The sequence below is a fragment of the Sceloporus undulatus genome, chromosome 1 (assembly GCF_019175285.1).
Source record: "Sceloporus undulatus isolate JIND9_A2432 ecotype Alabama chromosome 1, SceUnd_v1.1, whole genome shotgun sequence".
In the NCBI taxonomy this organism is placed as follows: domain Eukaryota; kingdom Metazoa; phylum Chordata; class Lepidosauria; order Squamata; family Phrynosomatidae; genus Sceloporus; species Sceloporus undulatus.
Window position 1 is genome coordinate 303,928,834 of NC_056522.1, and position 17,655 is coordinate 303,946,488.

The window sequence follows — 17,655 nt, forward strand, 5'->3', positions numbered from 1 at the left end:
TATGACCCCACATGTGAGGATGACATGGTGGTGAAGAAACATCTGTATCATTCCCCTTTCATTGTGGAGGAAGAAGTTCAAAAGTTAGGAACTTGAATTCAGGGCTGTAGGAGCAGTTGATGTTGTGGTATCAGTGTTTTGTTGGCAATAGTGTTTTGTTGTTGGGGGGGTTGCCTATGCCTTCCTCTGAGACTAAGAGAATGTGATTTACCTAAAGTCACCCAGTGGGTTTCCATGGCTGAGTGGGGATCTGAACCCTGATCTCGAGAATTCTAGTCCATTGCCCAAACCACTAAACCATGCTGGTTCTCTGACCTGCTGGATATGAGATGCTGAATCCTCACTCCCTCAGATTTCAGTACAGGCAATGGTTACATCTTCTAGAAGGACATCTGACAGGAGAAAAGCACACATCCCACTAGTGCACAGATATTTTCAAAAGCAGTTTGCTTTATGTCAGAGGAGAGCTGACATTCATATATTTGCATATATGAATGCAGTCAAGTGGTTGTTGTACTCTTGCTTAGGTACTGGTTTCTGATTACCAGGCCAGTGCCTTTTTGATGGGGTTTGTTTTAACATTTAACCTTAAAAGGGCAGCAGTAGACTTGGCTGACGTATTTCCTATAGAGTTACAGAGGACCTCAAAGTTTCTTAGCTCAGAAAGTATCCTTCACAGTGTATACTTCTCCAAATTAAATCACATTATTTAATTAATTACAGTTCTAAGCTGGTTTTCAACCAAACTGGTTTTTAGAAAATCTATTAAAGTCAATTAAGAATTACAGAATCCTGACTATGCAGTATTCCATGTGCAGAACAGAGATGTCCTCTTTGACCTGTGTTCGTTTCAGTCAGCACATCCCACCAAAATATGCATGCTGATCAGACAGTTCCAGACAAAGTGAGCATGGAAAACAATATTCATACTACAAAAGAAATAAAGGACAGGAAAAAGTCATTGACCATTCTAAGCTTGGTGTTGAAATTCCACTTCAATGTAATATACAAATGTGATTTGTTTGTATTTAGGGCTGACTCTGCAGTGTTTCCAAAGGACTGGAAGTTATTTCACCAATAGCCCAAAGACATACTTTACATTTCAATACCAAGAATTTTTAACTGTAAAATTAAATCAGTAAATTTGTCATCTTTCTCGAACCACAGATTAACTACATGTTGTAAATTTGAAGTTCTTTTACAACCCCAAATGTATTAAAGTTTTAGGCTGCAAATAAGAATAAGTCCCATTGAACTTATTGGTGTTTACTTTTGAATAAACAAAAATAGAATTTTAAAAGGAGTATTTCTGTTAACATCTCAAAATTGTTACCCATAACAAGATTAATTTTGTTTTTCATCTGCTAGTATTTTTGTCATATAAAAACTACTGAAGGCTTTATCTGGCAAATAGTGCTACTTCTGGGCTTCCATTGATTTTATAGCACTTATACTTGTGTATATCAATAGTTTAGTGGCAATGTAGAAGGTGTTGCCCTGCAGGAGTCACATCTGCATCCAGGGTTTGGAGATAAGCAGTTACTAGTTTGTTAAGATGCTAAGACATTAGGGGTTGTTATTTTTCTTAATATGGCGTAACTCACCCAGTTCCCTCATTAATGCTGGAGTTAATCTTATATTTCAATGAGTTCATTATTTGTAGCATGTTAGAATTGGTTGGGGTTGGTCTTCATGTGGCAGATTTGGAAAGTCAGGAATGGCTAAGGATAGGATTGGAGGACATGCATCACATACCTCCCTTGCTAGGCATGTTAATTTGCTTGCTGTGATATGACTATCTTTCAGAGTAGTTGAAACAGAAAAAGTTCTGGAAATTCAGCCAAAAAACATCTAGGAAGCAGTTTAAGAATGGGACAGGGAGCAATTGAAGAAGAATGGGGAGTAGGGGGGAGACTTAGTTATGGAATGGAATGGGGGAATGTTATATTTCCTTATCCTTCAAGTAGTCACAGCTCTTACAGTATGTCTGGCCTGCTACACCTAAGAAGCTGATTCCAACACCCATTTCTGTGGATTTCATTATCACTCTTTTCAGTCTTTCTCTATTGACTGTATCTGGTTATAATTGTATATTGCTCCATAATAAACAATATTATACATTATTTTGGTTGAGCTGATATGAACCCATTTGTAATTCTGTACTGTGTTAACTGTTGCTTACACAGTGCTAAACACCTGGATAATTTGGTAGAAAGCTTTCCTCAATCCCCCCCCCCCCATACAAACAAAAATTCCTTTGTCTCTTGTCTTCTCTATCTCCTCCCACCCCCTGCACCACTACTTCTTTTCACCCACCTGCTTCTACAGCAGATCACAAATACTGATGGATTTGATAAGGTCAGAGCTTGGAGACAAAAAATAGACCTGTGTAAATTCATGCCTTCCCACCCTGCCTTGTGTCTTCCTTCTGTTTTAAAAAATAAAACTCAGAAATATAAGTCCCATTGAATTAAATGATGAAAATATGTAATTTACCATTGATCTCTGCAGATCACATTTTTGATAGTAAGCAGAGAGGAAGAGAAAATACAATTATTCATTTTCATTAAGAATTCTTCTTCCTTGATTCACTGATTTATTTTTGTACCAGTCACTTATTTTTCTACCTGCAGTGGTTCAGTGTCCTGTAGCTGAAATTAACACATCATTCCATATTAACTTTTAACATCATTCTTTATTATCTTTTAACAAGCAAAATACTTGAATGGCAAATGAACAGTGTGTGTGTTGACAGCAGCTGCGTGAAGGGAAGGGAAGAGAACTGCAGAACAGAGACAAAAATTAATTGAGCAGGCTGTGAGATTCTGTACCTCAGGATAGCATTTCCCAATTTAGCAGTTTCTAGCTGCATGGAAGTCTCAACCTCACCCACCAACAAATTGCACTGTGGGCTTATGGCAGGTGGGGGGTGGGAATTCCAGGTCAGGGAAAGCAATCTTATAACAATAAAAAGAGCACTTTTGAAGATGACAGTAACAAAATGTGTCCCTCCATGCCATTCACTGTAAATCCCACATTCTGTCCTGGGATTCAAATAGTGAATTAATAATGATAGTTTAACACATTGACCAATTTTCAACAATCAATGTTATTAACACTGAATTAAATTTCCCAGTTCCAACATTTGACATTCAATTTTCAGACAATATTCCAAACTATGTCTACATTTTTGTGTGTCTTACAGGCCAGTGTCACGAGAAGAGTCAAGATGACAGCCATACCAAACAGAAGTACTTTGACATACAGGATTCTGAAATCATATTAATGGAGGAAAATATTGAGGCAGCCACAGATGATTCAACAGATCTTATTCATAGCTCCACAAGGGATCCATCTCCTTTGACATTAGAGAGTAAGTGCATACTGGAACAACAGGGACAGTAAAGGAGATTAGCTTTCTCTTGTTTTTCCCAGAACAATGGCTTTATGTTTTTTACCCAGCCAAATCAGTATATTACTTATGTTATCTACACATATTCGCATGCACTTATAGATAAAAGTTTCTTCTTCGTGGTCTCTGCGAATCACACAAATGGGTTATTTCTGCGCATGCACAGCAAACTCGGAAACTTCTAGAATCTCTGGGTAGAGAGTCATGTAACTTTCTGCAGTCTCTTTGCAACTTTTTGGCGGTAGCCCCGCCCATCCCATATATAAGGCCCCTGGTGGTCCGCCCTTCTTCAGTTCCTTCATTCCGCCGCATTAGCAGCTCGAGGAACTTGCTGTTGCTCAGTACTGAATCTCTGACCAAAGCCTTAAAACGGACATTTGACCACGGAACGGACTCGACCTCTCTTTGCTTGCCGATCTCGACCTTGTCTAAAGCCTTAGAACGGACATTTGACCACGGAATGGTCTCGACCTCTCTTTGCTTGCCGATTTCAACCTTGTCTGACTCTCGACGGATTGACCCGGACCGGTAACGTTCTCAGCGCTATGGCTTCTTTCAAGCAATGCACTAGTTGCGGGGTTAAAATACCCATGTGAAATGGACATGACAAATGCGTCTTATGTTTAGGGGAAGGCCACATCCCCGGAACCTGCAGGCATTGTAAGGCCATGACGGCTCAAGCCCTAAAGAATAGAGACCAGAAGCTGAAAGCGTCTCTATATGAGAAGGCCTTTCGCCCCGCTCTAACCGATGCCCAACCGGAGATTTCTGATGCATCTAAATCGAAGCCGGATAAGGCTTCAAAAAGGCCTCATGGAGAAAGGCAAAAGTCCTCCAAGGCGCTTAAAGATGGCCTCGAGCCGAGGAAGGCTAGATCAGTGTCTCCGCCGCCTAAGACCAGGCGCAAGGGCCCCCCGAGTACAGTGTCGGTGCCTCCACCGGATTCACGACTGGTACCAACTCCAATCCCAGAGCTCGCTTCGTCTTCAGCTCCACCACTCGAGCCTAGAATTCTGATCTCATCACATCTCTCCATTCAGGATAGAGACTTGGAAATAGTCAATCTCGACGAGTCCTCTGAGTCCGAAGGAGAAATCCCGGACTCGGATGTCCAAATGTCACCGCAGAGGCAGAAGCGCTCCCGGTCACCATCCCGTTCCAGGCGGGATAGGACCTCACCATCCCGCTCTAGACGGGACAGAGCCTCACCATCCCGTCCCACACGGGATAGACTTCCAACCGTACAGAGAGATAGAGGCACTCTGGGAACGGAAGCTGACGAAGCCCTGGATAGGGATCATCGCGCCAGCCCCCCTTTGGAAGACTACCAACCGGACAGGGCATTATTTGACACCTACACGGACTTGATCTATGACTACCACACCGGCCAATGCCTGCTACTGGTAGACGCAGACCACCTCCGCCGCAACGTCCTCGGTCCTACAAGAGTGAGGCCTCACTCTCCTCGACACCGTGACACGGTAGAGACAGTCACACGTCGCTCCGCTTCGAGAGACCCGTCACCGTTGAGCCGCAGAGATAGTAGATCTCCTTCTGCTTCACGCTCTCGTTCAGTTTCTCCATCTGTCCAGCTATATGCAGAACAATCCCTGGCCTTTGGAGAACCAGATGCCCCCTCACCAACGGACGATGTCCGCTCCTTTTCTGATAAGGTAATCAGAATGGCAGATGCCCTCAAACTCGAGGTCACTCACCCTGAAGAGGATGCCCTCGACCCGGTGGAACGTCGGATTCACGGCTGTGCTCCCGCCCCACCATCCCTGGCCTTTCTTCCATCCCTGGAGAAGATTGCCAAGAGGTCATGGGATACACCGGCATCCATCTCCTCTACTTCAAGAAAAATAGAGAACCTCTACAGGGTCACCCCTCCAGGACCGTCTTGGCTGTTCAACCATCCAAAGCCCAATTCGGCCATTGTGGAAGGCTCACAAACTTCCTTTGCGGCTCGTCCCTCCTCATCCCCCATGGATAAGGAGAGTAGAAAAATCGACGGCCTGGCGAAGAAGTTTTATGCCTCCGCTGCATTGGACATAAAAATTGCCAACTACGCAGCATGCATGGGGCATATGTTCAGCTCCTTATGGAGAAAATGGACCTTATCATCAGTGAGTGCCCTGATGATAAGAAGAGGATTATGTCCGCCATCCGGAATGAGGTCCACTCTGTGGGAGGTCAGCAGATAATATCAGCTAGACACTCAACGGACTGCTCTTCCAAGATCCTCTCTGGATCGGTAGCTCTTCGCCGATATGCCTGGCTCCGTTCCTCGGATTTGACCCCCCAGGCCAAAGCGGCCATAGAAGACATGCCATTTGATAATTCCAGCCTGTTTAATAAAGAGACAGACGAGAAGTTAAGTTTTCGTTATAGAATGAAAACAGCTGCCAAGAAACACAGCATGTCAGCCTCATCCTCCAGACCAAGCAAACAACGGTACAGTGGCCAACGGAACTGGTTCCACCATGGCCAGCAACGCTTCCACCATCCTGAAAGACAGTTCCAGCCCCAAGATTCTGCACGCCAGGGCGGACGCTCCAGGTCTCCCTCCCAACAAGACTGTCGCCAACCGCCTCAGAACCGCTACCAATCAGGTTATAAAAAGAAAGATGCTAGGGGCAAAAAGAGATTCTGAAGCCCCCTAGCGCACTTCGTCATCTCTCAGACAGATGGTTTACAGCCCTTTTATAACACCTGAGCATCCATCTCAACAGACTCCTGGGTCCTAAACATAGTCCGAAGGGGTTATGCCCTGGAGTTCTCTGAGCTCCCCACCACCGGAGCTATCATTACCACCGTCCCCTCGGACACCCTTCTCGACGAAGTGCGCTCCCTCTTGGACAAGGGCGCTATCGAGCCTGTACAACCTTCCCAGGCCCGATACTGCTTTTTTTCTAAATACTTTATTGTCCCTAAGAAACCTGAAGGCCTTAGGCCGATTTTGGACTTGCGCGCCCTAAACGCCTTCATAGTTTATAGAAACTTCAGGATGGTAACTCTTGCTTCTATTCTGCCACTCTTGCAGAAGGATGCCTGGTTCGCCACGCTGGACCTGAAGGACGCCTATTTTCATATTGCAATACGAAACGACCACTGCAGATTCCTCGCCTTCACCGTTGGACCAGATTTCTTTCAATAAAAGGTCCTTCCATTCAGTCTGTCTTCAGCACCAAGGGTCTTCACGAAGTGTATGGCTCCCGTCATAGCTTATCTACGTCAACAAGGGATCATAGTCTTCCCCTACCTGGACAACTGGCTGTTCACAGCACCATCCAGAGAGGCCCTTCAGCACCAGATGGTCTTCGCCCAAGACCTACTGGCATCATTGGGACTCCGTGTCAACCTCGAAAAATCCCATTTAACCCCGTCCAGACAAACCAATTTTATAGGCACATTACTGGACTCAGAATCAGCCAGAGCCTACCTTCCGCGGTCCAGATTCCAAACTCTGATGCTCGCCATACGAGCCTGCCTACGGTACAGACACCTACCAGCCTGTGTGGTGCAGGTGGCAATGGGACATTTGGCCTCCACAACCTTCGTTACCCTCTGGGCGAGACTACACCTCAGACCCGTACAGTCTTGGTTCCTGTCCGCCTTCGATCCGGTGAGGGACCATCTGGATAAGATTCTCACCATCCCAAGAAAGATCCAAACCTCGCTGAAATGGTGGCTCCAACCGGACAACGTCTGCTCCGGCATGCCATTTACCCCGCCTTCGCCAGAGATAACTCTGACAACGGACGCATCCCTACAGGGATGGGGGTCCCATGCATTAGGCCTCACTGTCAAAGACAAATGGACACGAACGGAGTCGAGCCTCCACATCAATGCATTGGAAATGTTGGCAGTAGAAAAAGCGCTCAGGGCCTTTCGAGGCTTACTCTCCAACAAGGTGGTACTCCTCCTAACGGACAACACCACTACCATGTACTACCTCAACAAGCAAGGAGGTACAAGATCAAGGACTCTCCTAGCCATCACTCTCCGGATCTGGAACTGGTGCATACAGCACAACATTCTGCTTCAGTGCATCCACTTCCCAGGGGACGAGAACGACCTGGCAGATCAACTCAGCAGATCCCAAACAACGTGTCACGAATGGAAACTACACCCAGAGGTAGTCTCCCGCCTTTTTCAACGATGGGGCACGCCTATGGTGGATCTATTCGCCTCCCCCAGCAATGCCCAGTTAAACAAGTATTGCTCACGGGTTCGTGGAGCAGGCTCCCTGGGAAATGCCTTTCAGTTTCAGTGGACGAACGGCCTCCTCTATGCGTTCCCCCCTTTTCCGCTAATCACCAGAGTATTGACAAAGATGTGGACGGACTCCACGGAGGCGATCTTGATCACTCCATGGTGACCCAGACAGCCGTGGTTCGCTCCCCTGCTACAACGAGCCCAAGAACATCTTCGCTTGAGACACCGACCCGACTTGCTTTCGCTCCACGACGGACAAGTCCACCACCCTGAGATGCGGTCTGGTGGCATGGAAGATTCAATCCTAAAATCGCTACCATCCGGTGTGCAGAATATGATCAAGGCAGCTCAGAGACCGTCTACCCAGAGGTCCTACGCCTATAAATGGGACAGATTCCTTGCTTTTCTATGAACCAGGGAAGTTCCACCATCCCGTGTTTCCATCCCGATAGTCCTGGATTTTCTTATGATGCTGACTGAGGCAGGTCTCTCCTTGAGTTCTATCAAGTGCTACCTGTCTGCCATCTCTTCTCACTATTGCTTTCAAGACAAACCTTCCTTGTTTAGGGACCCTCTCATAAAGAGGTTCCTTAGAGGATTTAACAACCTACATCCCCCGATTGTGGACCCTCCACCGCAATGGAGCCTGGACACTGTTCTGGCTTATCTAGCCTCTAAGCCCTTTGAACCATTAGCTACCACGGACTTGAGACTCCTAACCTGGAAGACAGCCTTCCTGGTAGCTATCACATCAGCCCGCCGGGCTGGTGAACTGTGTGCCCTTAGAATGGATCAACCCTTTCTCCGTTTTCACAAGAACAAAGTGGTCCTCCGAACAGACATTTCCTTCTTGCCAAAGGTGGTATCTGCTTTTCACATCAACCAGGACATTGTTCTACCGACTCTGGCTCCTAATCCGACCACAGACTCTGAACGCCAGCTCCACGCTCTAGATGTTAGGAGGGCACTGGCGTTTTACTTGGACAGGACAGCTGGCTCCAGGCGTTCGGAGAGACTATTTGTATGTTACTCCGAAGCCAAGAAAGGGCTGCCGGTGTCACCGCAGAGGTTCTCCAAGTGGGTGGTCAACACCATCCGCCTCTGCTACGAACTGGCTGATAAGCCCTTACCAGGTCGGGTTAGAGCCCATACAACTAGGGCGGTAGCAGCATCCGCAGCCTTTTTGACGGGAATCCCCCTCGAGGATGTTTGTAAGGCTGCTGTCTGGTCCCAACCATTGACATTCATCAGACATTACAGGCTGGACGCCAGGACCAGACAGGATGCAGCATTTGGGAGGGCAGTGTTACTTTCTGCCATTCATTAACTTGTGGTAATGACAATAAATAACACAGATGTTTGGTTTACATACTTTATTGTGTTTTCATTCATGTTAATTGACACTCCCTCCTCCAGAGACTACAGCTCGCTAGTCTAACCCATTTGTGTGATTCGCAGAGACCACAAAGAAGAAGAACAGGTTGCTCACCTGTAACTGTGTTTCTTCGAGTGGTCATCTGCGAATTCACACAAACCCACCCATCCTTCCCCTCAGTGTCTGCTAATTTGACAACGCTTGTTGCCGTGCTGTTTGCAGCTCATTCGGAACTGAAGAAGGGCGGACCACCAGGGGCCTTATATACGGGATGGGCGGGGCTACCGCCAAAAAGTTGCAAAGAGACTGCAGAAAGTTACATGACTTTCTGCCCAGAGATTCTAGAAGTTTCCGAGTTTGCTGCGCATGCGCAGAAATAACCCATTTGTGTGAATTCGCAGATGACCACTTGAAGAAACACAGTTACAGGTGAGCAACCTGTTCTTCTTACTAGCCACTTGATAACTAACCTACAGCATTCTTGGTTTTCTATTAGGCAGTTTCTTCAAGTTTTTGTTTGATTTGAAGATATCCTTGCTACCTCTAAATCCAATGATTCTCAGTGTGACTTCCAAGGATTGCTGCAAATTAAAACTTTCTCACACACACACAAACTTAACCCTAAGGCCTCTTACTGTTAGTGAGAACCAGAGCATTTTCCTTTTCAGTTCTACCATTGCAGGGCGGAGTGTTCTTTCTGGCAGCTGAGAGCAAAACAAACTCTCCGCTGCTGTTCCTTCTCTGACAAATGGATAGAACTATGCGGTCACTCCCTTGCCATGAAGTAAGGTACTGCAGTCTCCTAGTTTTCTTGGTCCCTTAACCAGGAGCAAAAGCCAGAATGTAATTCTCTTTAATTTCCAGCCCCAGTGCAGCTGGTAGCTGAAGCAGACTATTCTTGTTTTTGTTTTAGACTAAAGGTTGGAAAGAAACTTATTTTATTTCCAGTCATATTTTCATGGCATTTCTCTTGTTTTATTTTCCAGCTAGTCAAATGTCCATGTTGTGACTTTTGAAACTTAACTATACAACTTTGACTAGTGGCTCACAGTATTAAAAGAACAGTATAATTAAAAACATAGAAAAGTGATACATTAAAATAATATTAAATTATTACAATATTAAAATAGATTGCTTGTTAAAAGAATAAAACACAGTTAAAAATGATAAAACTGTTTAAAACACTTTAAAACACTACAACATCCCAACCCACTCCTTAAAAACATTCTGTTTTTAAAAGCCTGTCTGTATAAGAAGGTTTTAACCTGCTGGCAGAAGGACACCAAGGAAGGGGCCATTCTGGCCTCCCTGGGAAGGGAGTTCCACATTCTAGGGGCAGCCACTGAGAAGGCTCTCTCATGTCTCTACCAACTGTGCTTGTGATGGGAGTCAGACTAAGAAGGACTTCTCCTGAGGATCTCAGAGCCCAGACTGGCTTATACAGGGAGATACGATCTGCCAAATAGCCAGGATCTGAGTCGTGTAGGGCTTTATAGGTCATAACCAGTACTTTGAATTGGGTCTGGAAACAAACTGACAGCCAGTGGAGCTGTTTCAACAGAAGCATTCTCTGTAACCTGACTCTTTGGACTGCAGCTCTTTGGACCAGCTCCAGTTTCTGAACACTCTCAAAGGCAGCCCAAAGTAGAGTACCAGTGTGTTTCAGTAGTCCAAATGGGATGTAATCAAAGCATGTACCACTGAGGTTAGTTCTAGCTTTTCAAGGAACAGGCACAGTTGGTGCACAAGTTTTAAATGCGCGAAAGCACTCCTGGTCACTGCAGAGACCTTGGCCTCCAGGTTTAAAACAGAGTCCAGGAGTACCCCCAAACTGTGAACCTGCATCTTCAGGGGGAGTATAATCCCATCTAACACCAGCTGTATCTCTATTCCCTGATCTACCTTCCAAGTAACCAGGAGCACCTCTGTCATGTCTGGATTTAATTTTAATTTGTTTGCTCTCATCCAGTCCATTACTGATGACAGACGCTCTATCTATCTATCTATCTATCTATCTATCTATCTATCTTGCCAAAATGCTGAATACTGCAAGAATGCAAATTTTGCTTATTTTGGTACAACTTATTTTAGTTTGAATGCTCATAGAGATCAAGCCTGAACTCTCCCTGGAAGTAAAGATGACGAAACTGAGGCTGTCGTACTTTGCCCACATCAAGAGAAGCCGTGGCTCACTAGAAAAGACAGTGAAAACAACAACAACACAATCATACTAGAGAAGGTAGAAGGCAAAAGAAAGAAAGGAAGACCACACGCCATTTGGATAAACTCGGTTAGGAAGCTCACAAGCCTGAACTTGCAGGATCTAAGCAGAGAAGTGGACGATGGGATCTGGGAGATGTCTCATCCACAGGGTCACCATGAGTGAGGCCAACTCAAGGGCAGTTAACAACAAATCTTTTTCCCCCATCTGCAATAGCAATTTCTATACTGCTTACTGATGCACTAAGTGGTTTACAAAGTGTAAGCTAATTGCCCCCAACAACCTGGGTACTCATTTTAGCAACCTACGGAAGGATGCTAGGCTGAATTGACCCAAAACCCTTGGCTGGTATTGAACTCACAACCTTGTGGTTTGTGAGTGAGTGACTGCAATATAGGAGTTTGACTACTGTGCCATCAGGGCTCCTGTAAGGCTTGATTGCAGAATATAAACTTTCCTGGACACTGTTGTCTTAACTTGATAGGTAATTTATCTCTACCTCTCACATTGCTTATAAGTTTGTTCTTAAGAATTTCCTATGCCTTATCCTAATTCATCCTTTTAACTAAATATGATAATTTTGGAGTTATTATTTTAAGCTTAAAAAGGAGGGGAAAAAGAGAATTCATAAGATCAGACAGACCATGAAATGTTTAACAGACATAATTTTTCTGTCTGAGGAACAGGAGCGAATTAGCTCCTATTTTATCCCAACTGAACAAATTAGCAGTTGGCCAGTTTACATTGAAACAGTGCGCATTGTCCTTAATATTCTCTCCTGTCCCAGTAGGGATGGCAAGGCTACACAATCCCTTTCTATTTGAGCCAGCTTGAGATCTACTATGAACAATCTCTCTGTGTGTAATCCTCTTCACTTACATATTTTAATAAAGTGCTTTTATTTCTGGAACTGCTGCTCTCTTCAAATAATGGAAACTTCTTAGAGTTTTCATTACGTTTTAAAAATGAAGCATGCAGCTGCTTTTGAATGAGGTATATTTTAGAGGACCTTAATGGAATACACTACACAGTGGCCCATGAGCTTCAATACGAGATGAATACATTTTTAATACCATTTAGGTTCTAAACTTCCACCTTTGTCTATTACTGAGTCTCTCTCTCAGTTATACAGACAGATAGACGTATCCCAGTCTGTCATGTGATTTGAGGGCAGGCATGTAGGGGAATATTTTGGGTTTGTTTTTCTTCAAAACAGAAAAGGACAGAATTCCAGATTTCAGAATGTTGCCTATCATTTTTTTCAAAAAAGTGTTTCAGAAATCAGTTTTTAAAAAGAAGCTTTATTCGGCCCAAAGTACTTGTTTCTACAAAAGGAAAAAAAACACAGTGGAAATAAATCGCAATTATGCACCCAGAAATATTGAAACCTTTTGGTATGTGAGAATTACATGTCTGTGCTTACAATCTAAAGTTCAACACACATACACGAATACACAGAGACGTATTAGATTCAATAGATTTGATAGTTAAGAGAGGTACAAACATTTCAGGTTGTACAGAAAAATCATGTTTTTGTTGGATTTAAGCATAGTAATAGATTCTTATACTGCTCTTGTTTTGTTTTGTATAGACAGAACATTCACTCATTTATAGAAAAAACATTTACTCATTTATTTCAAGTGTGACTGTATCCCTTTTCAGGATAAAAAAAATCTTTCGAAGTAGGAATGGGTGTCTAAAGCAACAACAAATTAAAGATACATTCACACAACCATGATTTTCCCATGATTTTGTGGAGCCAATATGAAAATTTCCATCAATCTCTATATCATGATTTGTCTTTTTAACACACACAGGCTGTAATTAATGGCAAGAGACAGTTATATATTAGTAAATTGCTTGAATCCTCACCAGAACTAGTCACCTGAATCCTCTTTAAGAGATTCAAATTGATGTTGCCTATTCCTGAACCATACATTGAAGGAAATACAGCAAACAGTGGTCCTTATCTTTTTTTTCAGAGTGAATGCAAAATGAAGATCCTTTTTATACACTCTGTTGAATTTGATCCATAGCTCCAATTAAGAGTCCCACTTACATAAAGACTACTTCCAGGACCTTGTAGTGGGTGGTGTGGAGACAGTTTTTGCTATTACTTCCGCAGTCTCCTGTACACCTGAAAATCTGCTCTGGGGAGTTGGGAGAGCCTTTAGAACAGCATGAAGATGGGAGATTGTCGTGGAAAGGGGGAATTTCTACCATGTCTCTCCATTAGCAGAAGCCTCCACTGAATCAAAGGCCCTTGCTTTAACAGAAGCTCTCATTTCATGGACAGAAGAGCACTTTCAGATTTCACTCATAGCGTCCTCTCCATGATGTTAGTCTGCAGTTCCTACTAGCCAACATAACCCATAGTAAGGAATGCTGGAGACGGTAGTCTTTATAACACTGGACAGCTTGCCTTGTGTTGCCTTACACTATGTAAAGCCCTTCATCCATCTAACTATTAACCTATTCTGACTAGTTTTGGCTCAACAGGAACTACTACTGAACTATGGGGCCTCCTTGAGGGATTTGTGTTCATAAGTGAAGAAGATTGTTTCACACAAAATATTTTCTCCTATTTAATACCCCTAGTGCTCAACCATTTAGTTTTGTATCTCCTACTGCAAAAATGCTCACATACTAATAGTTAGAATAATATTATACTTACTGATAATTTCAAGTGTACCAATAAATGCATGTTAGCAAGCTAAAATGGCTCACAGCATAATCTTATACATAAAATGTGACAAATACCTTACTTAAAACCACAGTTTCTTTTGGGAGGGTATCGTTTCATTTGCTTTGCAAAATTGAAGGCAGAAATGTCATGTTTGTTTCCTTGCTTCGCAATGACATACGAGCAGAATTATAATACAACTTTTGTTCCTCCTTTACAGGTACTGTTATTGCTGAAAGCAATGACTCAGAAGAAGTAGAGACTTTGGGAGATACTCAGATGTCTGAAGAGATGCTGGCATTAGTGGATGAGTTTGAAAATTCTTGGCCCCTTGAGGGTTTTGAGGGGGCACTGGAAGTGAAAGGCCATCGGATGGACTTGCAAGGGATCCGTGTCCTCAAGAAAGGTTCTTCAGATGGACTAGCTAGCTCCTGTTTTGGGGACTGTGGAGATGATGATGATGATGAAACTGAATGGGTAAGAATTCTCATCAGCAAGGTCAAGCTAGATATCTTTTACAATGTATCTGGATTTCTGTTGTGTTTCAAGATAAAGGATTTCTTCCTAGGTCATTCTTTACCTTTGAATCATCTGCAAGTAGCACAAACCAGTTCTTTCTGTGTAAGGGTAGTAGGTGTACAACTCTACTCTGGGGACTACTTTTGTATTTTTACGAGTTCAATAATCACATTATTTTGTTAACTGTGGTGAATATTTTTATAAGTTTTATTCAATTTTCCCTTTTTTAATAATCGTCAGATAGGACTATAAGTCTCATCTTCACCATTAATGCTTGTTGCTTTTTCTCCTTTTTTCCATTTTGCAGGTTTGTCTATGTACATAGTACTCTGCTGAAGTCACAAATCTTTCTCTGCTTCTCTATTCTATTTCCCATCCTACAAGTCTTTCTGGCCACACATCTCTCAGTTCCTTTTCCTCCTTTCCTTTCTCTTTTCTCTATTTCTATATTTCTCCCCTTTAGGTTCCTTTGTCATGATAAAGATTAATTATCTTGTCAGTGCCAATTTACTGGCTTACTTATATCTGGATATAAACCATAAACCATAAGGTTGCAAGTTCAATACCAACCAAGGGCTCAGGCTCAACTCAGGCTTGCATCCTTCCGCGATCGCTAAAATGACAACCCAGCTTGTTGAGGGCAATTAGCTTACAGTTGTAAACTGCTTAGAGACTGCTTAGGCGTTATGAAGCAGTATATAAATGAAGCTGCTATTGCTATTGCTATATGTGTTCCATAAATCCCCCTGATCACATTCTGTAGGAAAGTCATCTGTTCTTTTCTAGCTATAGAAAGCTAAGATAATATTCAGTGATCCAAAAGCGTCCTAGTTTAAGACCAGAGTTAAGATTATCTCATGTTGATGCAAGCGCCACAAAGCCAGGAAATTGGTAGCTAAGGCTAATATGTCACAAATTGTGTTGCTTACAACCTATATTCCACATACAGTGGTACCCCGGGTTACGAAATTAATTCGTTCCGCCGCCGCTTTCGTAACCCGGAATACTTCGCAAGCCGAAAAACCCATAGGCGCTAATGGGGAAAAGCCGCGATTTCGTGTGAAATAGCGCCGAAAAGCACCAAAAAAATTTTCGTATCCCGGGGTACCACTGTATCCTGGACTGTCAGTACCAAGTCCAGGTGAGGCAGATGGCATGCTTGAAAAAGATGCCCATATTGTCTTGTTCCTTTATTGTCATAATAAGCATTTGAAACTTGCTTTTGACCTCTGATTTTACTCAATACCAGAATGTAAAATTAAGACACTTCTACTTAGCTCCACAGAATTTCTGCTGTGGAGTTTCAAAAGCCTCCATCCTGTCTCCTATCATTCAGCAACTCTAAAAAAACCACTGAAGTACATGTTTAGGAATGATACCTAAGTGCAGTACCTTACATTTATCCCTGTTCAATTCATTTGGTTAGTTTTGGGGCAGCTTTCTACTCTGTTATGGTCATTTTGAATTTTGATCCTGTCCTTTGGAGTATTAACAACCCTTCCTAATTTGGTGTCATCTGCATATTTGATATGCCCTCTATTCTTTAATCCAAGTCATTGATAAAAATGTTGAATAGGAGAGAACGGTGTGGCACCCACTTGTCACTTTACTCCATGAAGAAGAAGAGCCTTTGTTGAGCACCCTTTGAGCTTGACCTGTCAACCACTTACAAATTCACCTAACAGTTACATTGTCTAATCCAAATTTTACTAACTTGTTTGCAAGGATATTTGTCAGAGGCCTTATTGAAATTAAGATACACTACATCCACAGCATTCCCCTCATCTATCAACCTTGAAACTATAAAAAAAGAGTTCATGGATTTTGAGATGACCTGTGGATAAGTTTAGGAGGTTTTAACATCAGTTTGACGAGGGAAGAAACTGGAGGGGAAATGGGTTGTTTGGTTGGGAGAGAAGGTTTTAACATCAGATTGGGAAGGAAGGAACTCAAGGGAAATGGGGTGTTTGGTGGGTAGGGACAATCTAGAGAGAGGAGTTGGAGGATGAGAGAAGGTTTTAACATCAGATTGAGAAGATCTCGAGGGAAATAGGATATTGGTGGGCAGAGATGTCCAGAGGAGGGGGAAGATGGGAAGAGAAGGTTTTAACATCTGAAACCAATGTTAAAACCTTCTCTTCCCATCTTTTGCCTCTTTCACATATGTACGCACACACACACTCCTGCCTCAGTAGCTCTCAGAAATCACTGTCGAGGCAAGGAAAGTGAGGCATCAGGGTGGTGCTTCTTTTAGGATCTTTCTGAATTCTTTTACTGTATTGACCCATATATGTTGACTCAGAATTTTAGGGTCAATTTTGGGGCATACGTTTTTCAACATAGTTGAATATATATGGTATTTCAGCTGGTTCTTTTAATACACTTGGGTGTAATTCATCTGGTCCTGGAGACTTTAATTTATTTAGAGTAGCCATATATTCCTGCATTACCTCTTTACCTGTTCTGTGCTGGATTTCCCATACTGCACCCTCTGCTCCATTTTCCCTAGGCTGAACACTATTTTCCATTTGGAAGAAGACTGAGGCAAAGAAAGTGTTTAATAGTTTTGCCTTTTCTTTTTCCCCTGTTAGCATTTCTCTGTCTTCTCCACACAGCAGCCCTTTCCTTTTTCTTCTATGGACATAATGAGGGAAAAAACCTTTTTTATTGTTTTTAACCTCTCTAGCAAGCCTGAGCCCATTCTGTGCTTTAGCTTTTCTAACTTTTTCCTACATTCCAATCATGAGGCTCATCCCACTAGGTTTCAGTAATTCCTATTGTTATACGCTGGGGTTTGGTTCCAAGATCCCCCGTGTATAACAAAATCCTTGGATGCTCAAATCCCATTAAATATAATGACATAGCAAAATGGTGTCCCTTATAAAAAATGGAAAAATCAAGGTTTGATATTTGAAATTTATACTTTTTTGGAACATTTTCAAACCGTGTATGCTTGAATCCGTGTATAAAAAATCCATGTATAAGAAGGACCAACTGTATATCATATTTTCTTTGCTGTGCTAAGAGTTCAAGTTAATCTTGTTTATTTCTCATGTTCTGTGCATTAGTGTAGAGATATCTAAGACCATGGATCATTCCCCCTAGCTGCCTGATTAGGGTTTTTTTTAATCCCACTATTGGTTTCTTGTACTATTTACTTTGTTCGTTGTATAACAGTCAGGTTAATATCTCCAGCACATGATAAACTCCTGCCCTCAAGAATACTG

The 17,655-nt window shown here is 42.9% G+C and overlaps 1 protein-coding gene across 1 annotated transcript in view; it reads left to right on the forward strand.

The window, feature by feature from the left end:
* The window catches only part of TTC17 (tetratricopeptide repeat domain 17), a 118,276-nt gene that overhangs the window by 64,208 nt on the left and 36,413 nt on the right, over window positions 1-17,655 (forward strand). Inside the window, exons 17-19 of the mRNA XM_042459708.1 lie at window positions 3,206-3,373; window positions 14,130-14,573; window positions 14,736-14,745. Of these exons, the coding sequence (XP_042315642.1) occupies window positions 3,206-3,373; window positions 14,130-14,573; window positions 14,736-14,745 (622 nt within the window). The remainder of the gene's footprint in view (window positions 1-3,205; window positions 3,374-14,129; window positions 14,574-14,735; window positions 14,746-17,655) is intronic.